The 27559-nt window shown below is 39.1% G+C and overlaps 3 protein-coding genes across 3 annotated transcripts; 2 read left to right on the top strand and 1 right to left on the bottom strand.

Annotated features, from left to right (window-relative positions):
* The first annotated feature begins 1713 nt into the window (after positions 1-1713).
* Positions 1714-27559, top strand: LOC119734941 (solute carrier organic anion transporter family member 4A1-like). The gene is made up of 8 exons (XM_038208582.1): positions 1714-2375; positions 2676-2987; positions 3217-3381; positions 3717-3918; positions 6626-6758; positions 22502-22698; positions 24572-24633; positions 27194-27559. Exons 1-8 carry the CDS (start codon positions 1721-1723, stop codon positions 27466-27468), a joined length of 2001 nt encoding a protein of 666 aa, XP_038064510.1. The 5' UTR covers positions 1714-1720; the 3' UTR covers positions 27469-27559.
* On the top strand, positions 10019-13005 carry LOC119734943. Its single transcript, XM_038208585.1, has 2 exons — positions 10019-10188; positions 11463-13005. Exons 1-2 carry the CDS (start codon positions 10143-10145, stop codon positions 12776-12778), a joined length of 1362 nt encoding a protein of 453 aa, XP_038064513.1. The 5' UTR covers positions 10019-10142; the 3' UTR covers positions 12779-13005.
* On the bottom strand, positions 13892-18706 carry LOC119734942. The gene is made up of 4 exons (XM_038208584.1): positions 18464-18706; positions 16862-17443; positions 16144-16331; positions 13892-15735 (listed from the first exon to the last, which is right to left on the bottom strand). Exons 1-4 carry the CDS (start codon positions 18629-18631, stop codon positions 14988-14990), a joined length of 1686 nt encoding a protein of 561 aa, XP_038064512.1. The 5' UTR covers positions 18632-18706; the 3' UTR covers positions 13892-14987.

The following is a 27559-nucleotide window of genomic DNA, read 5'->3' as shown; positions in this document are numbered from 1 at the left end:
CGAAAACATTAAGAAAATATTTTAAGTTCCGGACAAGTGCGGTTTCACTTCTGCTCATTGTCACCTTTGTTGCAGTTACCATGTGAAAGCGATTGAAAAAAACTGTATTTTAAAGGTTTTGCCATTCACCGACGTGTAGGTTTTATTCAATGGGCTTATAGTGGTATTGTGTACCGCATTTTTGTAGGTAGTGCAGCATCGTTTTAGGCCTACTGCTATTATTTACTGTATATATTAGAGCGTGGAATCGTAAGAAATGCACGTATTTGATGTGTATTCCCTGGAGTCGAGTGCAAGAACCAGGCCCATTTTAGATAACCCACAAAAAGTCGGGGTGATAAATTTAATTGATGGGTCAATGAAATGCTGCATTCGATTCGTATCCCAACTTTCTGTGCCCAGAGTTTCGACCGAACGAATTCAGATCGTCAGACGGAAAAATCCATTCAATCTTACCATGCGTAGGCCGCGCCTACTCATTTCTTATTGCCAAGTAAGGCCCTCGCTAAGCCTCCCAACACGGGATTAATGTACATTAGGAATTAACGGCTTGTTGTAAAACCACAGTGGATCAAGCCAATTTCAAAAAACAAATGAGTGCATCTTCAATATAGGTTTTCCCGGCCAAGTTAGCAGATTTGGCGGCCAAATTGGCGACGAATCACCCATTTGCGCACGAATTTGAATGCACGTTGAGATCAACATTCAATTACCTAAAAACACCAATCAATTTCACATTAGAAGCATGCGATTTCACATTTTGATCATGCAATTACAAAAATAGGGCATTCAAATTAAAATTGCATAAACAAGCATCCAAATTAGCCGGAGCTTCAAGCTGTGTAAGTTTTGGCGTTCGAATTAGCCATTAAGCAAGCATTATGTGAAAAGTAAGCAAAGTAAAGAAATAGGTCCATGTCGTTCCGTTGTTTGTTATAATAAGATGGAGTGTTTTTGTTACAATTTGGAAGTATATATATAGAAATAAAAACCTGTCTCCCACAAGACTCTGCCACTACTCTGATCACCATGCAAACTGTTAGAATGACGCTAACATCAATATGCCAGCTCATGGGCGTTACATGAAAATTTTAAATGTAGGCCGTGGTCATTTGATTGAAGCTTTCGATGGCAATACCCAAGACAATCTTTAACTTGCAGACAATCTTGGCATAAACATATGTAGCCTACTGCTGCAGGTCAATTGTAGCCGCGTATCTGGCAGACGGGAAAACCTGCCAAGAGGAGGGGTCAGAAACACAAAAATGGACGACGACATGAAGCAGAAATAATCAAAAGGTGAAAGAAATGAAACGACTCGCATCGTATATATACCTTCGTCTACTTTCATTGTGAATGCAAAAAGTGCTAAATAGAATGCACGGAAATGAAAACGAAAACAAGAATCTCATGCAAATAACCCTGAACCAAACCGACTGCTAAATTGAATGATCACTTAAAACGAATGACATAACTTCAATTTAGGATGTGTTTAACATGAAAATGTCAGGTCTTAAAACGAATTTGAACGCCTGGAATCTAATACGAACCACGGGAATGACAGCAGTGCAGGGAAAACCTATATTAAATTAGTTTTCTAACTAAACTTCATCAAGATTGGTCTTTTCAACATAAGGGGAGAGCTCATCGAGACGTGTTGGCTCGTCTATTGAAATATTTCTACAGTTTTACTTTTATCTCCGTAGAGATGACGTCAAAAATGGCCGTTGGAGAACCTAAACAACAGCTGGCTTGCATTGAGGAAGATGCTCCGGAGTGCAGATATTTCTCTTTCAGTCCCCCTTGTCTTCAACGCTTCGCACGGCCGGCCTTCTTCGTTTTCATTGGCTGCATGTTTTTCTTCATGGATGGTTTTGTGGTCGGGATGTTCCAGGGGGTGTTGACAACCATTGAGCATCGCTACCAGTTAAACGTCACTCAGCTGAGCATGATAGTTGGAGCCTACTGTATAGGCGGCGTCATTGGAATCACGTGTCTGATCTTATTCCTCAGTAGGCCAGATACCAATCGAGCACGTGTGATGGGAATCTGCTGCTTGTTGAACGGTCTTGCGATTTGTTCACAAACTATTCCACAGTTTATCCAAAGTCCTTACGTTCCTGGAGGTTTTGAGACCAGCAACAACTCGGCAAACGCGTATCAGGAGGTAGAGATGGTGTGCAGAGGAGAGCAGGTGGATGAGAAGCTCTGCACTGAGGATCAGGTGGCTGAGAACGTGTCTCCCAATCAGGTTGCTTTCTATGTACTCTTTTTTGGCTCAATGCTTGAAGGTGTATTTTTTACGATCGTGTTTACCTTAGTGGAAACATACATCGCAGATTCTACAACTCCAGGAAAAACCGCATTTTATATGGGTATGTTTTGAATTTCATGAATATACATCTATCATTGAATTTCACGAAAATAAGTTCTTATTTATCCCACGAGCTAGAGTGGAATCGACAGATAGTGACCGTGCTATTTGGTGTAATATCACACTGTTGTTGCCATGGATCGACCAATCAGGTTTAGGATTAAATTTGGCTTAAAGATGAAAAAAAAATATAGCGTGAGATCTATGAGGCTATGCAGCACGACATCTTGATAATGAATTGGATTAAAATCACTGGTTTTTGTTTCACAAGATTATCTCGGTAATTCTTTTTTTTCACCAGGTATCTTGGGTGCTGTTGGTGGCTTATCCCCTGTGGCAGGCATCTTTGTGACTGCAGCATTCCTTGGTCTGTGGGTTGATTTCTACAGAGTCCCCTCCTCAGCTGTCCCCGTGTCACCCAATGACCATGAGTGGGTGGGAGCTTGGTGGCTAGGGTTCGCCATGTCTGCGTTATTGAGTCTGTTACCAGTGGTGCCTTTCTTTGGATTTCCCAGCGTGATGAGAAACTCACAAGGCACAGAAGCTGTCAATGGAGATGGTTACCAGCAAATCCAGAAAGTGGTACAAGCTTCCAAACGGGATACTTTCAAAGGTAATGATGATAATGTGATACATTGGTTTCTTTACCAAAACTAGATTGTGGAGAAACGCATTTCACCTACGGTGTTTCTATTCAGATTTTTGAGATAATTGTCCTTATTTACACGTTTCTTTTCAACTACTCCCTTTTTGAATTTTTGCACCGTTAGAAATAATAGAATTTGCCATGAAAGTGCTTACTTTGTTTGTATTCGTATGTCTTTATATGTTTCATTCAATAGATAGTTTGGTGACGTTTTGGAGGGTGTTGAAAAACCGTGACTGTATGCTGACGTGCCTCTCTCAAGCGTGCGCTATCCTCATTCTGTATGGATATGGAACCTTCGTTCCTAAGTACCTGGAAGTTCAGTTTGAGATGGCAACCCAACTAGCCGACATTCTAACGGGTAAATGGGCAAGATTTCATCTTTTCTTTGAGACGCTTGCCTTTAGACGATTTATTTTCTTAAGGCTATGAACGATCCAAAAGCCATTATCTGATAGGCGCATGGCATTTTGTTGAAAGCAGTTTTATAAAGTAAAGAAAAGTACCATCTGAGTACCATTAAAGTATTAAAAATAAGCATAGAAAGTAGACTTATTACTGTTGGTATATTCTGATCCAACGGTGTTTTCTACTCAGGCTGACAGGAGTAGAGGAGATAATATAAGAAAAGCTCACTCGTAGCATTAAAAGGACTTTGAAGGGATAATCTTATACCGTGTAGCTTTCAACCAACAGGTTGTCTACTAGCCCCTGCATACGCCATCGGCTACGTTCTGGCTGGATCCCTCGTCAAACGATTCAACATTCAATACCAAGGCCTAGTCTCCCTCTCGTGCGTCGCACTGGCCCTCGGCGTCATTGGCTTCACAGTGATTTTGTTCAGTGGTTGCCAAAATGAAAACCTTGCCGGTGTCTTCACGCCCTACGTCGGACAAAGGTACGTTAGAGGTTAAAGCGTAAACAGAGTAGGCCTATAGTGGGAAAAAATATAGATAAAACTCAAAATCAGTCATGTTTTTGAAACGTAAACCAGTTGTAAAAGAAATGCAATTAGAAATTAATGGTTATTAAATGGTTTCAATAATATCTAACTATAACGCTACTAATCAGCTTTTCATTAAACCTCAATACTTACACTGTGGATGACTGAACACGCATGACTGAGCACAAACATATCGAGTTGGTGTAATTTAGTGGTGAGTTCAGCGTTCCTAAAAATGCGCTGTTGCTAGTGATTTTGCGCCAGGTTTTAAACACCTCTTGGCATTTGGTATGCCGTAGCTATACTGTGATGAGAGATGGATAAAATTTATAGAATCATTTCTTTACTATTTAAAGGTATAGTCCATCATTTATAATTTGTGCATTTTGTTCGTTTGAAGCAAACAAGTGTTAAAAATCTTAAGAAGGGTGCTAACCTGATGAAGTATCAGCTCAGCTTCAGCTGTATATTTTGACATAAACAGCATTATAGGATCTCGATATTTAAAAGTTGCTGAATCATGTATTGATTTGGGCCTGAATTCAGCGTTCGAGACACGTTCTCACTGAGCCGATTGCAGCTACGCGATGTCGCGCACCGATCCGACGAATTATAGCCATAGTTATATAACCGACATACAGATTCTTGTCATTTGATTGGTGGAACTCACATCACATCGTTATTGCTCCCATTTACGCCGCGGCTCAAAAAGTACTATCCGCCCATGGGGAATGGGAAATATTATAACACCTCACCCACAAATTCTGTGTCTTGATTGGCCGAGAGCGAGTCACCTGTTACTTTCTAATTTTGCTATCTTTCTGTGCACGGCCAAAAGTACTATGCGCATAGCAACCAAAGTACTATACCATTAGCAACCAAAGTACTATTTCCACGGCGCGGTATTTGTGTGCAAATGCATGCTGGTGTGCGCGTTGCGCGTTGTGAGTGGCGCGTATTATTCCAAAGAGAGCGCGCCGCAGACTTGGGTTCAAACATTTCGTGAAGGGTTAGTTTTTAAGAGAGAAATACATTTTCCACCAATTTTGTATTGAAATTGAAGTTTACTTCAACTGTGTTCAGATTTAAATAATGTAAAATATTAAAATCAAGCAGAATCTGTGGGTGAAGTGTTATAAAACAAATATTGAATGCTTTATCTCGTGGTGAAGTAAAACTAGCCTCCCTCGGTGATCCATGGACCATTCTATTTTCCCTCGGCTTCGCCTCGGGAAAATAGAATGGTCCATGAATCACCTCGGGAGGCTAGTTTTACTACACCACTCGAAGCATTCAATATTTGTATACTATATCTATGATCATAGCAGCCGCGCGCGTGTGTGCGTCGTGCCAACGCTTGAGCGCGCTTCGCCGAATAAAAAAAACGAACTACAAACGGAAATTTCTTCAAATTGACAGCTTGAGGGAGAGAATAATTTCACAGGGAGTTTATTTCCCTTACTATATTTCAACCAAGCATGTTTTTCAACAATAATTACGTCATTTACTTTTTGGATAATTGCAAATGATGGACTAAGCTTTAACGATACCATTATTCAGTGGCGAAAGTCGCCTCTCAGCCCACAAAAACCATCCTATAGTAACTGGTCAAAGGTGGCTTCCCAATTTTGTTCTGAGACGAATGGTCTTCATCACTGAGTCTTTAGTGATTTCAGAGATGCAGCTTAAGCGTTTCTGGAAAACTTTTGTCCAAAGAAGCATACAGCCGTGTTAGTCTGCTAGATACAGGTATAGTGGTAGCACTTGGACTATAAAATTGCACTTTTGGCATACTTTTTCGTAGCTACAGTTACTTCATCAGATGCAATGAATAGATACAACCCTCACCGAATTCAAATAAGGAAAAAACAAACTATGTTTCCAACATGTTTGTTTCTAAAACAGTTCCATTTTTTAAAAACATTTGGGTAAATGCCTTTACATGTTTAGAGTAGATCATTTGCAGCTATAAAAATAAACAAACATTATTCATTAGTGTTGAAAAGCTGACTTGGTTTAAAAATAGTAATGGCACTCAAATCCCCGTGAAAATATTTTTTATGGCATGCTGTCATTTTGAAGAAAACAATAAAGGAAGGTAGTTTCCAAAGATTTATCTAAATAAGCATTTTTTTTTGAAATTTCCATTTGTAGTTCGTTTTTAATTCGGCGAAGCTGTGAATGGGTGCGCGCAAGCGTTGACACGACGCACACGCGCGGGCGATTCCATAGATATAGAATAACCATTTTTATTCGATATCTATGTATAATTCCTTGGTACCGAGCGTGACACCGCGTATTAACGTGTCCCAGACGCTGACTTGGGCGCAGTTCATAGGCAACGTAGGCAACTCATAAGAATTCTATAAGAAAATATAGAGCCTTGTTTTTTTTTCTGAGTAGGCCTACAACATTCACTGAGCTAAAACTTCAACAGGTTAGTTGTTAAACACCAAGTTTTGAGCACTTTTGTTGCTTCAAAAAAAAAATGCACAATTCACGATGTATTATTCTACAGATAGAACCACTCGTTGGCAATGTTAAAGTTTATGAAGTTATCATACCTCATTCGTGTAATTGTATGAATGCGTGTGGTGCCAACAAATTATTGTTTGAATGTAAAATCTTATTCAACGAGTAACACAATCCTGTTTGTTGTCAGTCATCTTGATTTAAAGGCGTCCTGCAACTCAGACTGCGCATGCTCCTTGTCAGTGTACTCACCTGTATGTGACGGTCAAGGAATCACCTATTTCTCAGCGTGCCATGCAGGATGTCGAGTCGTCACAGAACAGGTATACACGTAGATTGTGTTCTCAAAATTGATGGGCAGGTAATGTAAAAAAAAAATTAATAATAAAACGAGTCTAAGAAAACATCTTTCAAAACTGTTCTTATATGTAAATTATAAACATCAATTACCATTTTCTTTGAACATTTTGCAAACGTTGTATACACGTACGCCTGTAAAAATGATTGAAGATTAACAGTTGAATTTTTACCTTTGCTGAAGTTTGAGGAACAATATTTTCGAGCAAAAATATGAAATTCTTGGTGACTATCTCGATAGGATCGGTAAACGCACTAGACTATGCCTTGCCATTGGTTTTTGCCAAGATTCTCAGGTTTATGAACAACATCCTTGTATATTATGAGGCCAGCCAAAAGTGGATAAGTTCTCTAGAAAATAAATTCATGGCCTTTTTGGTAATAGCTGGCATCCATGCTAGATCAATTCTGTGAACCATGACAAACAAGATGTTGGTGGATCTCATCGTTAATTTTGACCCTTAATATACCTAATTTGCATAAATACTTGCCGTGTAATATATATTTTTTCCCCCATATTTGGATGTATTATATATTTTTTAATTTTGAAAAATTCATTTTGGTGATTTCACTTACACATCCTTACTTCAATAACATTTTCTAAAAGCAAATAAGTGACTGAATAATTATAAGGACATAGTGACGATCCAAAATGGCTACTATTATACCTAAATGTTGCGCGCATTTACCTTGTCTCCAGATATCTTCAAGTAGTCTTGCCAAATCTCAGTATTTTGATAAGCTTCAAATTCACCAAGTTGCAGCTAACCCCATTAAGACCTTATTATGAAGCCCGGGAAGGGAATTTTGTTTTTGGAATTTTCTAATTCGTTCGCACGAATTGCTAATTCGTTCGCACGAGTTGCTAATTCGTTCGCACAAGTTGCTATTTCGTTCCCACGAGTTGCTAATTCGTTCCCACATGTTGCTAATTCGTTCCCACGAGTTGCTAATTCGTTCCCACGAGTTGCTAATTCGTTCCCACGAGTTGCTAATTCGTTCCCACGAATTGCTAATTCGTTCCCACGAATTGCTAATTCGTTCCCACGAATTGCTAATTCGTTCGCACGAATTGCTATTTCGTTCCCACGAATTGCTAATTCGTTCAAACAATTGCTAATTCGTTCCCACGAATTGCTAATTCGTTCCCACGATTGGCTAATTCGTTCCCACGAATTGCTACTTCGTTCCCACGAATTGCTATTTCGTTCGCACGAATTGCTAATTGGTTCCCACGAATTACCAACTCGTTCCCACGAATTACTAACGCGTTCCCGGATCAACGAGTTCGATGTATGGGGGACCTCTGGCCCCGTGCACCCCCAGAACTAACTTTCACCATTTTGTTTTTGGTGCCTTTTAGGGTCTTAATTTTTTGGGGTGCCTTTTAGGTCATATTTGCGGCCGCCATCTTGAATTTGAAGCATGATAGCAAACAATGGGATACCAGAAATGAATTTGTGAGGGTCAAAAACATGCTTAAATTAACAATCTTATTGATGCTTTTATCACACTATTTGGCTAATAAAGGTTTTCCCGGCCAACTTCACGAATGTTTCATTCAATTTAACGCCTGGCTCATTCAACTTAGATTGAAATTGAAAAATCATGCAGATCGTCATTCGACAATCAAAAAGAATCATTCAATTTCACAATCCGAGCAATCTATCGCATTTTAGCTTCACTTGTCTTTGTAAAAGGTGCATCCCAACCTCGTCCCCAGGGTGTCGAGCAGTACGCGCCCACCACTACCTGCTCTCTCACCCTGGTATTAACCCCTTGCAATGACGTCACATAGCTACCACGTTTTGATGTCGTCCGCCATTTTGGGAGTCAAATTACACACAGTTTTGTACACGCATATACGTGACGGCGCCGCCACATGACGTCTTCCGCTCAATTTCCCTTTGACCCGTCACCTTTGCCCTCCTTTTTTGGTTAATTTATCGAGATCTGGGTACGGTACGTCGCCAGGCTCGGGTCAAGGTTTGTACAAAATGGTATCCTCGAGAGACCAGTTTTCGCGGGTATAGGGCTTTTTCTTTGTTTTGAAAAAAATTAACAAGTGCAAGATACCAATGGATGTCCTATTTACCTTCCTTAGTTCATGGGCAATATGCAAACAACAATAAAAACTGGACGACCTTCGTAGTTTTCACACAACGGAACGATCTCCGACGTCCTCGCGAAGCGCCTCCACGCGTCGAGCGTGACCTATTTCCGTGGGTTGCGGGGGGTACGGTGTCCCGGTAAAGTCATACGTGGAATAAATGTATGTCATGACTCGGCGTGTCTCCATCAGGCTCCATTGTCGGTAGCTATCTTATATTTTCCAAAAATCAACCTTCTATACTTCGAAAATATATCATATGGTATTAAAGCTATAAATTTCAAATGACCCTCCAACGCATGCCAATATCTGCCATGTCATTTCAAGGGTAACTGGACAGGCACTCCAATACATGCCACAGAGAACAATGAGAGTCCTCTGATAACAAAGTGAGTGCCCCCAGCTGGTCAGTATCAGGCACCCTCCAGGGCCTCCAACTCCTGCCAATTGGAGCCTTCACTGTTAAGACAAACTATCTGCCAATAAACTGCAGCTGGAGGGCATTGGCATAACCAACTGACATGCAGTAAACTACCCTCAGAGAGTAAGGGTTAAAGAAAGCACAACACGCGCTCTTTTCATGAACAAATGTATATTTTTAATATCTCACATGCACATTAATAACCGTCTTATACAAAATAAGCCTTTGCTGTATGTTAATTCATTCCTTCATTTTGAGGAAAATACCGATTTTTCTAGACAGTGAGAAAAATGATATAAGCCACATGTCTTTTATAGGCCTCCGTACTTTTTTCCCAGCATGCTCGGCACTCAAACTAGTCACGTGATTTTGATCATTACGAAATTTTTTTCGAAACTTTGTAAGCTGAAACTTTCAATGATTATGCAATAATTATTTATGGCTCTAGCAATATAAACATGTTTTGTACCTTGCGAATTAGGCCTAAATAACCCAAATTTTGATATTTACAAGTACAACTTACCGGTAGAGCCTTTACTTTCCACATTTTTGGGTCAGCGGAGAGGAGAGGAGATTGTCAGCAACTAGAAAAGTTTATTTCGTCACGGGGAGTTGTTTACAGTGCGCCGCGTAACGCAGAAGGTAAGGACGCGGAAATAGGGCACCGCGAAAACAGGTCCTCCCACGATACATACTTGTGTTGTGGTGCGTTGTAAACACAGGAAAACAGCCGGGTCGGGCATTTCTTTCTATCGGTTTCCTACGGACGAAGAGCGTCGGCAAAAATGGATCAATGCAATAAAACGTGAACCGGGTTGGATGCCGAATGACGGGAGCCGTCTCTGTAGTGCACATTTCATTTCTGGTAAGTCATGTAGGCCTAGGCTATAAATGCAGCCTGTGTGGGTAAATTTTGTGAATTCGACATTTGCAAGTTCGTCTTGGCTTTAATCTAACTTAGCTAGGGCGGCTAAAGTGGGATCTTCAGCAGAAGGACTACCGATAACAGTTCAATAAATTCTAGCATTCGTCATTAAACAATGAATCGTCCTGTTCAAATAACTACCATTGTGATGGGTGAGACGTTGCCTAGCATATGCCAAGGCATGCTAGGCCTTTAGTAAGCCATCTTATTTAGGCTGAGTGTTACTCAGGACTATCTGAGCAGAGCCTGCTTCAACATGCCTTGGCATGCTTGGGCTTGGCTTTACTGCCCTTTTTCAATTTCTTATATTTATCTGGTTGAATATTTCTTAAATTAAAATTGCAGTTAACTTATAGTAATATGGCCTACAGTCCTAAAGTTTGAGCCAAAAAAAACCGAATAGAAATTTCAAACGCATGCAGTAAACTTTTCTTACTCTGAACAATGATGTAAGCTAGAAAATGACGAGGAAAACACCCCATATGGGACTAAAAGACCAAGTAAAAAATAATTTAGTTTCTTGCAGGTTTTTCTTTCATAAACCTAAAAGAAGACAAGCGTTTGTTTTCCAAGATGCCAGACTTTCCAAGATGGCATGTAGATTTTTCTGTTTTCTTGCTTCTTTTGCTAATGCATATGGTGTCCAAAGTGATATAGGTACAAAAAAAGATACATGTAGGCCTACAGTTTTATTGGAAAGAAATTTTAAAAAAAGAGGCAATTTATTCAAATTGATCCAATTCAAGCAACATCTATTCCACCACAAGCATACAATGCAAATCATCATAGCCTGAACATGGACAGATGGCTTGAAAAAAACTGAAAAAAAGAAAAAAGAAAAAAAATAGGTGGCAGGAAACCAACAAAGCAGTTGCGGTTATTATAGGTCTAAGCAAAACAATTTAACCAGTTTCTACTGGTTTATTTGTTTGCCTTGTAATCTCAACTAGTACATAGGTTGAGCCTTTGTCCAAAGTCCCATTACAATAATTGGGAAATGAGCTTAATTTGTTTCTAACAGTGTCCTTCAGAGCAATTGAGCTAGTGCACCCAAGTCCCCTCCCACTAACCCCATTGTTGGCTATATAATAGGGATCAGGGATAGCACATTCCGAGTTTATTGTAAAAAAAAAAAACAAAGTCAGAAACAGAGTTTTAACTACATGAAATAAATATGTGCATTTTTTAAAAAAAAATTTCTCTTACTTATACAGGAAAACAGAGCAGAAATCCTCTGTCACCGGATTATGTTCCCTCAGTTTTTCCAGACACGACATCTCCTGACAAGAAACGGAAGAGGACTGCTCTGGAACGGTTTGAAAAGCGTGAGGCACTAAAACTTCGCAGGAGAGAGAATGCCGCTAAAGAAACAGCTGCACAGGCTCTAATGACTTTGCAAACTGAAGCCTTAGAAAAGGTTCAAATGGAACAAGATTTGCAAGAGGAAGCAGCAGAGACTTTACTGAGTCTGCAAGTGCATCAGCCATCTATGTCATGTCAATCTGCACAGCAAGCTTCAACTTCAACTTCTTCCCCTTCAGATACAGTAAGTGCAGCCTCCATTGAGTTAGAGTGTAGGAGACTGTTGGAGGAAAATCATCATCTCAAAGAAACTGTAGAACATTTGTCACTGTCAGAAAACAGCTTCAAAGATGATGACAAGGTCAAATTCTGCACAGGTCTTCCATCATTAACACTACTTCAAACTGTTCTTCAGGAGATTTCACCATTTCTGAACACTCATCCTAAAGCAGTTCTTTCAAAGTTCCAGCAGCTACTAATGACACTTATGTACCTTCGTCTTAACCTCTGTAATCAAGATTTAGCCTATAGATTTAATGTGAACTGCTCAACTGTTTCAAGAACAGTTAATAGTGTGATTGATGTGCTTTATGCAAGGTTGGTTCCCATGGCTGTGTTTTGGCCTGAAAGAGAAGAATTAAGGAAAACCCTTCCAATTGTGTTCAGATCTGTATATCCAAAGTGTACAGTGATCATTGACTGCTTTGAAGTCACAATGGAACGATCAAGTGACCAAAGGGCTAAGTCGCAAACATACTCCAGTTACAAGGCCAGGAATACCTTGAAATATTTGATTGGTGTTGCACCTCAAGGAGCAATCATTTTCATTTCAAAGGGATGGGGGGGTCGAGCAAGTGACAAACACATAACTGAAAATTGTGGTATCTTGTACAAATTGCAACCAGGCGATGAAGTGCTGGCAGACCGAGGTTTCAACATTCATGATTCAGTAGGTGTATATGGTGCGACCCTAAAAATACCTGCCTTTACTAAGGGCAAGAGCCAACTAAGTAAGGAAGAAGCCGAGACCACAAGAAAACTTGCTTCAGTACGAATACATGTTGAGAGAGTAATAGGTTTGGTCAGGCAGAAGTACGAAGTATTGAATGGTCCTGTAGAGATCTGTAAGCTAATGAGGAAAGATGAAAACATGACAACATTTGATAAGGTTGTGCATGTAGCCTGTGCCTTGACTAACCTATGTACTTCCATTGTGCCATTTGATTAAATGAGGATGTTGCCAAATTGTTGATCACACTTCTGCACAGGCTGGATGTTGAAGAAAATCGTCAACGTTCATAACAGAAATAATTTGTTCACAACTAAAAAAATGCTGTCCAAGATTGGAAACACAACTTGTGTGCTTCATAATCATTCAAAGTGCATGTTCACAATTGGAACTTGTACGTGCATAATTTTTAGGGGAAATTACAAGCATAATTAGACGAAATAAAAGGCCGCCTCCTTTTTTTTTAAACGGAAAAAAATGTTTTATTTTCAACAGTGACATTATTTTGGCCTCTTTATCCGTTGCATGTAGCCCATATAAAGCTGTTTTGTCATTTCCTGAGTAAAAAAAAAACAAAAAAAAACTGGCAGCCATCTTGAAAAATAGCCCGGTCGGGCAGCCATTTTGGAGGGAGAAAAAAAAGGGCCTCCCTCTTCCTTGTTTTCAAAAAGGCAGGACACAGTCACTAAACATGTAGGAAATTTTTTTTGTATGATCATATGGACGTGTCTACGTGTAGTCAAGGGTAAAAGGTAGAAATTGATGGTTTGGGTGTTTTTGCCTCATTTTTACCATACAAAATTTAGGTAGGGCTGCCAGAATAGGTTGATATAGAAACGGGAAGCAGAACTATTTTCTTTTGTGGCCTTATCCAAATGTGCTGGTCTATATGTTGTTTGTATTAAGCTCATCCTCATGTGAGAACCAATTTTTTTAAAATACTTTTAGAAGTAAGCATACTTGTATAAAAAAAATATATTTTTAATTCACACAATCATATACATTGAGACCAGAGATCTGAGGGTTTTAAATCTTTTATGGTGCTCTATTATATGTACATAAACATGAAGTCTAAAATTAAAATACTGCAAACTGTTTTCCTGTATATTACACTTACAATCTTATTTGAGATGGAAAACAAATATTTTACATATATTTTCAAAGAATAATTTATTGCGTGTACCTGGATGAACAAGGCTATTTATTAGTATACATGTATCATATTTGTAAATTTATCTTTCCATTTCCCCAGGTTTAGTTAAACTTAAATACATGTAAAGCATAAGCAGGTACATAGAGGATCAAAGAATTTGAAAAGTTTTTTGTCACGTAAAAAATAAGTAAAAGTAAAATTAATATATAAAGAGTGATTTCTATTTTTGTTCTTATATATTAGGGTCATCAATATGAATTTAACATCTAAGAAAATGGAATTTGGCACTTTGATTAGTCATATCCCAGTACCATAAATATAAAATTGGAACACTGACAGTCAAAACACTGTTAATATATTCATATGTTATTACTGTAGTTAAAAATGTATGATTTCTATTTCACATCTCCTGAAATATATCTTATGCACTTGTACATAAAATACTGGACAGTCGCCAATAATAAAATACTGTTAAACACTTGAAATTGCCTACAATTGCCCCTCTTTAATGATTGTTTAATAACTTATATATAACCTAAGGCACCTAAACAGGTTGCAAAAACAAAATTTAGAAATGCTGAGACTTTTCTAAATTGGTCAGCATTTCATGAGAAAAAACTTCCAAATTCACCATTATATTTAGAATTTTCCTATAAGATGGATTTTTTTGCGCCGGGGTGATATAAATCAAATTAAGTTTTGCCCTACACCAACGTAGAATTTTCCTCTTTGGTATTAGCAAGTACCACGATGTACAGACCTGTTTAAGAGTCATTATGCTTTGTTAAGTGTCATTTTAGGTCAGCTGCACCCCTGTTAAACACCATGTCCTTTTCTAAACAAAGCTTTCTCCATTTAATGCAGACATGTACATACCCCCTTGTTTATGGTGCAAATCAAGGATTGTTTTTGTTCCTCGTCCCTTTTCCTTTGTTTGTACTCTAAACTTATTTGCAACAGCTTTCATTGGTTCTGTACACATTTTCCAACCGAGGAGTCCTTGATTCATAGATGATGTTGCACATGTGTGTCCTCGATTGACACCATAAACAAACGCTACCATAACTGCTCAACTATGGGTGTGTACATGTATTTAATGTTTGCACTGCAAAAGCTACTCTATGTAGTTTTAAAACTGATCTTAACAGATTTGAAGCTCTAAATTATGCCCACAGAAATTACTTCGGAAAATAACTTAATGCAGGCTCATTCCCACACCATCCCCTTGATATAAATTCTCCCCTTCATTTTATTGGTTGCCCATTATGAATATACTTACTGTTCCTTCACCTTTGCTGTACGTTTTTGTGCAACCTCAATCTTTTTACAATTTGGGCATAAATACCGCTTTGTCTTTGGCAGCACCGTTAATCCAAGACATCTTAAATGAAATACTTTTACTCTGCATTCAGTAGATTGACATTCAATCATACCATGACCAGTGTTTGCCTCACGACAAAAACAACAAACATTTACTTGTGTCTGTGAACTGCACTCAGCAATGGTGTACCCTTCTCCTACATTAGATGTTGTGTACCACTTACCAAGCAGCTCAGGCAAAATACCCACTTTGAAAAACAGTTTTGCTTTTTCAACATTTTCCTTAAGAAACACATCATTGGGGAATATTCTCTCAATATGTGGAGCATCAGGTTTTGTTCGAGACCAAAGAACAAAATCGCAATAGGGTTTGTTGGAAACAAACAACTGGGCTTGAACCTGAAAATAATAAGGATGACTATGCTTGAGGTACAGCTTTCCATCTGAGCTACTCTCAAGAGGGAAGTCCTTCCTTGTCAGGCCTTCACTGATGTTACAGTCCTTTACACAAAAAGGGCACTTTACCTCCAGCAGTCCATCTCCACAGCAGGTGCAGGTGATGTGTGCATCGGGGGATGCCCCTAGAAAGGGGAGGTCAGGGCAAATGTACAAGCCAACATCTCTGACATGGAGATTGTCATGGTTTGATGACTGACACTTGGTGTAGCTTTCAACTGCATCTTTCTCGTGCTGACAGCCCCAACTGAAAAAAAAAGAGTTTGAATCTATGTTGACATCAATTAACTGTAAAAGTTTAATATTTACTGACTGATCTGATGAAGTCGTTTGGGACATGATCAATGATCACACCCCCCCCTTCTTTGCCTCCAACCTGAATTTGCCCCCAATCACTTTCACAATTATCAGCTACTTGTACAGTAATGTATTTTTGGTGTCAAAAGATGCGCAAGGCTTGAGGCTAAAAAGTCACAAAAGCTCCGGTCCCGAAATTTTTTTTCTCGAGGCTAGCGCGGAAACAGTTGAGGGGGGGGGGGGGCAGATTCTGCCCCCCCCCCTGGCCCCTTTAGGGTTAAGTCATCATTTAATAGTGAGCACAGAATGACCACTCACACTTACTATAACATACAAACTTTAAAAGTTGTAAACTTACCGAGTTGCAGCAGTACTGAAGCTGTATGCAGCTGGATAGCAGATTGATTTGATCAAATACGCTGATGGCATGGCAGGGTCTGTACACACTACTGATTTGAACTTGGATGCAGTTATTCGACCAGCTCGGTAGATATGCCACATCTTGGTCTTTGCCTGCTGACGGGTTAGCTCCTCAATTGCATTACACTGAAAATGATGAAATATATAAATAAGGATCTTTTTCTCTTGTTATAAGGGGTCGCCCCCAAAATCTCTTGATGTGCCAAAGGTCATCATTATTAGTTTATCATGTCAATTGATTGAACCATCCTATGCAAACATACATTCTGTGCCAAGTTGTTCTTGCAGTCAAAATCAATAAAGTGACTGTTTTCAACAATTAAGAGCTCCCACTGACTAGCTGCGACTGTTTATGTAGCATGATACAGCTGTGATTTGACTAGACTGAAGGTGATTGATAAGACAGCTGTGCCACCAGTTTCCTGTTGTCGTCTGTTGACTGAATTTGATTAGTCAAAGTGCTTACTAAAAAATTATGATCTGACTGTGACTTGCCTGTGTAAAAGGCATAGCAGCGGAAGTGTCTGAAAATTTTGACTATGAGGGTTAATGCTTTAATTGTGTCTCTGCCACTACCACAAAAGGCTCAGTGTTGTGTTTACTAAACTTTGCACAAGCCAATACAGCAGTGTACATGTGCATGTACATGTACTTACCATGTCCACATCCATTGTCATGTTGTTGAAAACAGCTTCACATTTGGTGAGTAGTTGGGGATACGACACCTTGAGGTTTTCTGCACAGTAGAGTTTTGTCAGTGGCTCAGGAAGTTTCAATTGCAGAGCTTTTGGGATGAAATCTGCAGCATATGCAGGCACAAGTGACAGTATTGCAGATGGTACACCTGTCCCTTTAAGCTGTTGGAAAAAGTTGTCTGTTTCGTCTTTAGATGGCGGGGGTACAGATCTAGATTTGCAGGAGCTCTTTGGCAAAGTGGTTGGGGCTTCAGTCATTCTCCTTTTGGGTTTGCTGAAGTTGATGTTGCTTGCTTCCGCATACATGTCGTCACCGCTAGATCTACTCTTTGCTGGCTTAATCCACGTACATGGTTTGGATGTGCAAGTAGTTGTGCTCATTTCCACACCTTTTGACACAGCAAACAGAGTTGCCGCTACATGAGAGCATACCTCTGTTACTCCTGCCATGCATGTGCAATGCGCAGTGATCACAACTCCATCCTCTTGGATAGCCACCCATACCTTGACAGGGGGGTCATTGAGTCTCTGTGAATGGTGTACCTAGGCAGAAAAAAAGAAACATTCAAATTAGGACATACATGTATTAGGTTTTCCTTTTGACTACTAGAATTAGAAAAAAAAACCTATGCCTTATTTTGAATTTTGATCATCTCAGCTCCTTGGAAGAATATAGAGCCAGGGGTAGATGCAGACTTACATTGTACATGTGTAGCCAAACGCTACTGGGGCATGTGGAACCGGGTCCCCATAGTATCCGACTGTTGATGTCATCATAAGTTTGTAAAAATGAAGTGGCTACATGTATTGTTACAAATGTAGGTTAGCCGTAACGCGACTTTCAACGCTATTGTAACAGAACTATGTATCTTTGGCTGTTGAAACCAAACTGATCAAACAAATGGTTCTCCAACTTCATTTCCCAACACCACTCACTTCTAAGAAAAAATGAGGTCTACTTAAATAAAGGAAGAGTTTGATTAAAAACCTAAAAAGTTATAAAACCAAATCAATTTATAAAAAGAATAGTAAACAGAAGCACGGCATGGGTTTTTAACCTGGATTCCCGACTCATTAATCTAACGTGAAACCAACTAATCAAGCTTTTAAAACATTCTGATTCATTGCGCAGTTACATGTATAAATCTATTCTAATATACACTCGCATTGTGTTTTTACAGTCAATGCCATAGTTTGAAAATTGTGTTTACAGCTGTCATTTACTATAGACACTGTAGCGTAGGGCCTACATTCACATTCAGTGACATTGTAGAAATAAAAGTAGGCCTAGTCCACTCACTGGCACTCGGATACATATTTTATATTACTTATAATATAGCTTGAGTAACTCCAGCTGAGTGACATGCTCATATTCATTCACATGTAGCTAACTCCAGCTGACATGCTCATATTCATTCACATGTAGCTACATGTGAATGAATATGAGCATGTCAGCTTGAGTTACTCAAGCTAATTTTATATAGGTCTACAACGATAAAACAACAGTCAATTGTTAAAGATTGACCCAGATTAGTGAAGATAAAATTAAAAATCACGACTCACCTTTGACAAAATCACAAAAACAGAGGTAGTTGGATCACGTTTCATTGGCTGGTGCCACACAAGTAAGTGATTTACTTTACCAGCAATGAAATACTTGTATCCGTCTAGACTTTTGTAAGCCTTCATGGCTTCCCCCGTGTAAGACGAAGGGAAGTTTATGAGGTACATATAAATATCTGGAAATTCTAGCTTTGGTAGCAAGTTGGATTTCAACAACGGTGTGCAGCATGATGCGGGGATGAGGTATGGTCGCATGTTCCAATGTTCCCCAGCTTGTTCACGTATCTCTCCTTGTCAGGCAAAGGAAGTTGTTCCACCTTTTCCGACAAAGAACTAGGTGGCCCAGAACTTGAACTGGCACTGCCCCTGGATAACTGACCATCGACCACGGCCGCCATGCTGCAAGTGCAAGTGGTCAATATGATTGATTCGCGACACAAATTGGCACGTCGTACGGTACGATTCTTCTACGAGTACGAACAAGCATCGGACGTGATGTGTATCGTGCGTGCGCGATATGCTAGCAGACGATAATTTGACTCCCAAAATGGCGCCATCAAGATTTTGTGTAAAATGATGACGTCATGTGCATTGGGTTAATTGGATCATTTGCATGTGCAAGATTTTTGCACACGTGTGCAAATGAGGAACAGTGCCTGGATATGCGTTACACATTAGCGTTTGTTTTTGTATGCGGTGTCTGGGGTAAAAACAGAGTCAATTCGTAGCAGCGCGAACACGGCGTGAGTTACGAAAACACGATTTTTGAAATCAAACTGTTACGATCTTATCGAGACAACATGCAGTATCATAATTCATATTAATATGAGCAAATTGGAAAGGAAATTAGTATTTTCGAGAAGGCGTGGACGAATGATCGCGAAAACACGTACTGAACGTTGTGAATATATAGCACCAAGTACACGATAAAAATCCATTACTAGCCAATTGCGGTATCCAATCAGGATACAGGAAGAAAGTTTCCTATCCAGGGTTTACTATTGGAAACGCGGTTGGAAATAAAGTAAGCACTGGGGACGAGGTTGGGTGCATCCACATTAATCAATTTCGTCTAAACCAGTATGGGGTTGGTCGGGCATTCCTTTTCATTAATGGGCAAACATATTTCACATTTTGTAAAGCATGTTTTAAGACTTCCTGCATGTAAAATTCTGAATTATCTCGGCGTAAATCATATCTGATGTCTTCAATCCGTAAATGGACACCTCTCTTTCTTAATTAAAGGGTCCGTGCAGTGATTTTTTTCTCATGATTACATTTTGTGCAACTTTCTACTACTCCAAAATGTATGAAAGATATTTTGACATCCTTTTTTGGTTAGTCTTATTGTAACGTGCACGTCTTTAAACATTTAAAAGTTCCATGCTTTTCCGGACTAATGAGCGCGCTGTTGCTGTGATGTGATTTCAGGAAGACACTGTTCAGTTAAGGGGGTTTCTTTCAAATTATTCACCCAAAATTTGCTAAGAAAACACTTTTGAGAAAGGATTGCTCATTGCCTTACTGCCAAGTACTGACACAACAAAGAATCACCAAAGAAAAGAAATGTATGACAGCAAAATATCCAAAATTCTAGCAACTTTTTGTGCTGAAATAGCCCAGTAACATTAATCTGCACGGAATGACATCAAAATCTTGTTCATGCGTGAATATGGAACCAAAAATACCCTTCAAAATGGAAAAAAACCTTGAAAATAAGGTTAAAATGTGACACAAAGATTTGTTTTCCAGGTTTGCATTGAACAATTACTTTGCATGGGCCCTTTAAATAAGTGTTCGGTCAGACATTCGTAAGAAAACATTGAAGAAAATTACCCAAGAGAAGGGTTCCCCATGGTACAACCATTCCCAAACATACACGACCCGATGTCTTGCACGTCAAGAAATCGTCAACGTAAAGAAGCCTCTTGCTCAAACGTTTTAACAAGTACAAAAGATCAACAGTGAAAAATAAATTATCTTAGCCCTTCAGCATTTCGGTACATCTTGTATCCCTCTTATCAGTTAATTTGTTACAAAATTTTACAGTCACCAAGATGTTTTGGGGAAACTCAATCAACCTCGTTGGAAAATAGGAAAACATATCACTTAAAAAATCTTGTTAATTTGAATGATCACATAATGAAAGTGATTGCCCATAATAAATTATACGAATAAGACACACAAAAAATGGTATAAGCGCACCGACGGTCGCTAATTTGAATGGGTCAACCGTCAAAAGGTTGACATTCAGTCTAAAATCTTGGCTGCCTAAAAAAGAAATTGAATGGCCCAAAATGAAAAAGAAACCCCAATTTAATCACAATGTGCAAAACTCATGCGAAATTGAATGGCTGATAATGAAACTGATTAGAAAAATTCGGAAATTGGCCGGGAAAACCTACTTTATATATAATTTTTTTCCATTTTGGCGGCCATATTGGCCGCCATCGTGCATTTGAAGCATGATAGCAAAAACACGATACCAGAAATGAATTTGGGAGGGTACAAAACATATATTTCACTTGTGATTTTATCATATTATGAGGCTGATAAGTGACTTTTTCAATATTTACGGATATGGCGGCCTTATTAGCTACCAAATTGGCCGCCATCTTTAATTTGAAGCATGATAGGAAAAACAAGATACCAGAAATGAATTTTTGAGGGTCTAAAACATATAACTAACCATTTTATTTATGCTTTTATCACGTTATTGGGCTGATATATGTCTTTTTTTCCAGTTGTTACCAACTTTAGCGGCCATATTGGCCGCCATCTTGGATATCTCCTTCGCACCGGATTTGTTTTACAGAGCGGTAAAGTTTTGGCGGCCAGATCAGGCCGCCATCGTGCACTTGAAGCACGATGTCAAAAACACAATACCAGAAATGAATTTGGGCGGGTACAAAACATAATAACTAACAATTTCACTTGTGATTTTATCATATTATTAGGCAGATGTGTGACTTTTTTCCCCATTTTTACCAATATGGCGGCCTTATTAGCTACCGAATTGGCTTCCATCTTTAATTTGAAGCATAATAGGAAAAAAAGATAAAAGAAATGAGTTTTTGAGGGTCTAAAACATATAACTAACCATTTTATTTATGCTTTTATCGCATTATTTGGCTGATATATGTCTTTTCCCCCCGTTTTTTCAACTTTGGCGACCATATTGGCCGCCATCTTGAATATCTCCTTCGCACGGATTTGTTTTACTGTTAACATCCAAAGTGTGTTTAAGGACCCTAAAAGGCACCCCCAAAAATGGTGAAAGTTGGGGGGTGCACGGGGGTCCCCCATACATCGAACTTGTGGATCAGGTAACGCGTTAGTAATTCGTGGGAACGAGTTGGTAATTCGTGGGAACGAATTAGAAATTCGTGGGAACGAAATAGCAATTCGTGGGAACAAATTAGCAATTCGTGCGAACGAAATAGCAATTCGTGCGAACGAATTAGTAATTCGTGCGAACGAAATAGCAATTCGTGCGAATGAGTTAGCCATTCGTGGGAACGAATTAGTAATTCGTGCGAACGGATTAGTAATTCGTGCGAACGAAATAGCAATTCGTGCGAATGAGTTAGCAATTCGTGGGAACGAATTAGCAATTCGTGGGAACGAATTAGCAATTCGTGCGAACAAATTAGAAATTCGTGTGAAGGAAATAGCAATTCGTGGGAACGAAATAGCAATTCGTGGGAACGAAATAGCAATTCGTGCGAACGAATTAGCAATTCGTGCGAACGAATTAGCAATTCGTGGGAACGAATTTAAAAATTCCAAAAAAACATTCCACCGTGTCCCTTCCCGGGCTTCATACCTTATGGAAAATCATGTGAACAATGATAACGTTGATATTTAGCCCAGCATATTCGGGTCAAAATTTAGCGTGGCATCCACCTACAGTTTTCTTCTCCATCTTTTGACTGATTGATCTGACATGGTTGCCTGCTTTTACAAAAAAAATGCCATCCAAAGTGTAATTGGCTGGTCCACAATCAGGGTTTGTGTGAAATGTCATTATCCTTACAGGAATACGGCGACTGCTCATGCTTAACCACTGGGCCAACAAATACAGCTATGGACCTTAACGCAAATGGAACAAGTGTGACTGTTGAGGAGGCCTGTGACAATCACTGCACACTCGGTGCCTTGTACCTTGTGGTGCTGACCGTTGTGTTGATGCTGGCCCAATTCGCACAGCTCATGCGTTTGAATGTCGTCATTCGGTAACTATTTTCACTCGCTGTTTCTTGTAACGAGCGTAGACCTACCATTCGGCGGAGTTGATCAGACAAACCTCTCTGCTTCAGCCATCTTGTTTTCTCGTGCTTTATCTTGATTGCTGTCTCTTGATGTTTTTTGTTTTCTTCGCCGACGTTTCAGGTGTGTGGGGGTTACTGTAAAGCAACTTATAGTGCTTGCACTTTTCCAACTCTACCTGATTCGTTTTGTTCAGTAATAATAATAATACTAATTACATGGTGGGTAAAAAAGAAGAAACGAAACCCAAATGGCAGGACCAATTTTTGAATGACGTTTTGCCTGTAGCACTTTCAAATCTAGGATATGAAAGCCCAGTCATTAAGTTTTCTTTAGAACAAGAATCATTCAAATCACTCATGTAGTTTTCAACTTACAGAATTTTGTCAACGGATCACAAAACAAGTAAGTGTCCTTTCAGCAAAACGAAAACAATTCTCTTTTTCCACCTTCACTTTTCTGGGTTTTTTTCCTCGCACGGGCCGGGACAATAATGTAACAAGCGGTTTAATGCTATAATTTCTTTTTTTTTCAATAGGGGGCGCGCCACATGCTCAGTGGTCACTACTGCCTACACAGCGTCAACACGGATGCCTCGCTAGTATTGAGTCAAATGAAGACACTCATGGTTCGGACAATACCTCTAGAAATACTAAATGTATTAACCCAATATTTCCTCCGGGAAATGTTGATGATGTGTCACGATCGCCAGGATGGTTATGCGAGCATTCGTCAAACAACAAAAATAATATGACAGAAATAACTTAGTGTTTAACCGTGCACAACAATCCAAATGAGTCAACGATCGTGGCAACAAATCACTCGTTGTTTAGAGCAATAACTTGTGAAATACCAAATGATGGGGGTTCGGGTGATAAGTCACGATTTACTGAATGTATTGAATTGAAATTCCGTCCAATATTTCTTCATGATGCATCACATCACTTTTCATGGGAATTCGTCCAACAAGAAAGAAAATGAGATCAAAACAATTAAGTGTTATACACGTGAAAAATAAATTTTGAACGAAAGCAACGTTCATGGCAAAAAAAGTCACACGCCTTTTGGGGCAATAACCCAAGAAATTCGATAGACGTTCCATCGTTTCATTTTTTTCATGGGCATTAATTGTTACGCAAACTCTTTTTCCAATTTCACTTTTCTGTCTTTTTTTTCTCGCACGGAGACAATAATGTAACAAGCGGTTAATGATATAATTTCCTTTTTTCTGTAGAGGGCGCGCCACATACACAGTGGTCACTACTGCCTACACAGCGTCAATATGGATGCCTCGCTAGTATTGAGTAAAATGAAGACACTTATGGTTCAGGCAATATCTCAAGAAATACCAAATGTATTATACAGAAACTTTGTCCATTAATATTTAATGATGTGGCATTCAGAAAGTTAATTTGATCAGATGAGAATGTACAGAGTAGTAGGCGTATCCAAATCTTCATTCAAAAATTGGTCCTGCCATTTGGGTTACTTTTTTTTAATCACCCTGTATAACATTAAAATAAAGAAAGCTATGAACGATAAATGAAACCTGCCATAATCTACACAGAAAACATAAAGTGAGTAATTTGACTCAATATCATAATAATTGAGTCATTTTACTATACGGACAAAATGACTCCTTTTGTACGATATTGAGTCTAATTATTTTTACTCGCTTTGTGTTTTCTGTGTAGTCAGCTTTCCGTGAAAGATCCGTGATGTAGTTTTTTTTAGAGTGATCTGGTAATTAACGGTAATTAATATTTCCGTTTGTATAACAAAGTCCATTACGTACGTAAACCATGCAGGTTTATTACAGGTTTTCTTAATTTGTTAAAGGTGCGTTTCTCCAGAAGACAGGCCGGTTGCTCTGGGCGTCTACAATGCGACAGCCCTGTTGGGTAAGCTAGTCTTTATATTTTCATTTTGGTAAACAGTGCCTTTGTCAATTAGATTTGCTTGTACACGGTTTTTATTGTGATAAAGATTTAAGAAATTCAGACTATATGTCCCATGTGTTTGCTCAGAGGAGCGTTCGACCCTAACGCAACCTTTGGGCTAAAACACAAAACCGTGTTTTTGACATAGGGATGAACATGTCGGTGGATTGTTTTCGTTTTGCTGAAAGAACAATATTACATGTATTACCTTTTTTTGTGATCCGTGGGCTGAACTTTAAAACGCTGTTTGTATTCAAAATTAAGTAAATTGAAACGTACACAACTAATTGGGCTTTCACATCCTAGATTTTGAAAGTGTCACATGTAGAACTTCATTAACCAATATTCCTGCCATTTGATTTTCCTCTTTTTTTGACTCACCCTGAATAATTTAATACAACTACATGTATATCTTTATATCTTAATTATCGCATGAAGGCTTCGGGGTACAAAAATGTTGTCCTCGAGAATCGAGCCGTTAGAGCGCTATAGTTGTCAACAGTATTATGTTGCAGGTTTGGTCAAAAACTGGACAACTTCATTCGCTGCCTGAAATACGTTTGAACGAGGCGAAAAAATCGAATAGTTTTATTTTACGTTTTCATGTATATAAGACGCAATGTATAGGCAGATTTTCAGTTGCCCAGACCATGTACATGTGGCTTGTTAACAGTATGAAGCAAACATTATAAGATGGAATTATGAAGTATGAAGAAGTATGAAGCAAACATATTCCGAACAACATTTCACACTTAAAGGGCAAAGGGGATCTTTCTTTTCCAATAATAACTCCATTCGAAATCCAAAAGAAGAGTGCTCAAACCCTATAACCGGTTGAAGTTTCAGCTCCGACATTGAAAATGACACTTTTCGTGCATACAGTGAAAACACAACCTTTTGATCACAAAACACGATTTCGTCCATATAGCACTCTGTATTTCCAAAAAAAAATCGATTGACGATGTTAGACACCCAAATCTCATTTCTAACTCAAGTTATCATCCGGAAACTATCAATTTAACTAACCACGGTGATCTCGACCTTTAACCTTTTGACCCAACAACCAATCCCTACTTGCCTGTACCCAAGTGCAACCCCCTACCGAAGTAGGACACCCAAATCTCATTTCTAATTCAAGTATTATCACCCAGAATCCATTAACCTTTAACTCACCATGGTGACCTTGTCCTTTGACCTTTTAACCCCAGAACCAATCCCAACTTGCCTGTTCCAAAGTGCAACCCCCTACCGCAGTAAGACACCCAAATCTCATTTCTAACTGAAGTTATCATACGGAAACCAAATTTAACTCTACACGGTGACCATGACCTTTGACCTTTGACCCAAGAACCACTCATACTTGCCTGTTCCCAAAGACAACCCCCTACCGAAGTAAGACACCCCAAATCTCCGATTCTAAAACAAGTTATCATTGGGAAACTATTTACATTTAACTCACGACGGTGACCTTGACCTTTGACCTTTTGACCCCAAAACAAATCAAATTTGGCTGTTCCCAAGGGCAACCCCCTACCGACGTAAGACACCTAAATCTCATTTCTAACTCTTATCATCCGGAATGCAATGACCTTTAACTCACCACGGTGACCTTGACCTTTGACCCTTTGACCCAAGAACCAATCCCAACTTGCCTGTTCCAAAGGGCAACCACCTACCGAAGTAAGATACCCAAATCTCATTTCTAACTCAAGTTATCATCCGGAAACCATCAACCTTTCACTCACCACGGTCACCTTGAAATTTGACCTTTTGACCCGCAAACCGATCCAAATTTGCCTGTACTCAAGGGCAACCCCCTACCGAAGTTAGACACCAAAATCTCATTTCTAACTCAAGTTACCATCCGGAAATCATCATTCTTTAGCTGACCACGGTGATCTTGACCTTGAAAATCACCTATATACATTTCTTGATTTCTTCTAAATGACAGCAAACCATACAGAATATTTTCACGGTGTGTTAATAACAGTTCGAATTTAAATCCAAGCAATCTTTCTGATAATAATTCATAGGTTACTTTTGGGGTATATTTCTAAAATTTCGATTTCTTTACCGAACGAAATCTAAAGGAGTATAATTGTCCTGTAACACATAAATTTGCTTGTTTTGCAGGCCTTTTTGCAGTTTTAATGGCGCGCTCCAGTTAAGAAATTGGGCACACTACAGCAGAACGAATTAGGAGCGTCCCGCTCTTTACTCTAAAGTTGAAATTAATTGATTACTTTTTATAGGCCGATTTTTCGTGCGATGTCTCATTGGAAACTCACAACTATAATGCAATGCTAGAAAATTATCAGTTCAACTTAAAATTCCAGTTTTGAAGGTGCCACACCCAAAAAGCACTTTAAGAAGATGTTAGGGTAATATAGTCAAACACAATATTATAGCCATAACTTTTGCAAAATATCGCGTATAATTTGCTTTTTCTGAGACTAGACAACGTAGAGCTTTTTATGAAACGGCCCATCAGCTGAATAATTGTCTCTGTTTTTCTGTTTAGCTAGTGCCCCGGCTAGTTATGTGTTTGGCGCCATCATCGACTCCGCCTGCATGGTATGGCAACAAACGTGTTACGGTCAAGGGGCATGCCTTCTGTACGACAAGGTCTGGTACCGCTTCTCCTATAATGGACTTGCCTTGGGAGTTGGGATACTGTGTCTCGGTTCCATGCTTATTGTGTGGAAGTTTCCTTCGTACACAGATAAAAAGGTCAATAATAATGTGAAGGAAGAGGAATATGCATCGGAAGAAAAGTCTCTGACCGGTCCGATATAACACAATCAAGCATTTGTGCTATTTTGGAAAAAAAATACCTTTTAATTTGCTCTCGTATCAGCTTGATAGTTTTGCTTGATAAGTAATATCA

This window comes from Patiria miniata, unplaced genomic scaffold (genome assembly GCF_015706575.1).
Source record: "Patiria miniata isolate m_02_andy unplaced genomic scaffold, ASM1570657v1 HiC_scaffold_28, whole genome shotgun sequence".
Classification (NCBI taxonomy): domain Eukaryota; kingdom Metazoa; phylum Echinodermata; class Asteroidea; order Valvatida; family Asterinidae; genus Patiria; species Patiria miniata.
This window is presented reverse-complemented; position numbering and strand designations above follow the sequence as displayed.

What these genes read in the sequence shown, in the direction of transcription:
- LOC119734942 (XM_038208584.1), bottom strand. Translation starts at nt 18,631, where the DNA reads ATGTACCTCATAAACTTCCCTTCGTCTTACACGGGGGAAGCCATGAAG. An exon ending in TGACAATGGATGTGGACATG is followed by an intron (nt 16,332 to 16,861) that starts GTAAGTACATGT and finishes CATCATTTTCAG; the next exon opens with TGTAATGCAATTGAGGAGCT. An exon ending in TTCAGTACTGCTGCAACTCG is followed by an intron (nt 15,736 to 16,143) that starts GTAAGTTTACAA and finishes TTTTTTTTTCAG; the next exon opens with TTGGGGCTGTCAGCACGAGA.
- LOC119734941 (XM_038208582.1), top strand. Translation starts at nt 1,721, where the DNA reads ATGGCCGTTGGAGAACCTAAACAACAGCTGGCTTGCATTGAGGAAGAT. An exon ending in CAAACGGGATACTTTCAAAG is followed by an intron (nt 2,988 to 3,216) that starts GTAATGATGATA and finishes TTCATTCAATAG; the next exon opens with ATAGTTTGGTGACGTTTTGG. An exon ending in CAATGCGACAGCCCTGTTGG is followed by an intron (nt 24,634 to 27,193) that starts GTAAGCTAGTCT and finishes TTTTCTGTTTAG; the next exon opens with CTAGTGCCCCGGCTAGTTAT.
- LOC119734943 (XM_038208585.1), top strand. Translation starts at nt 10,143, where the DNA reads ATGCCGAATGACGGGAGCCGTCTCTGTAGTGCACATTTCATTTCTG. An exon ending in TAGTGCACATTTCATTTCTG is followed by an intron (nt 10,189 to 11,462) that starts GTAAGTCATGTA and finishes TTACTTATACAG; the next exon opens with GAAAACAGAGCAGAAATCCT.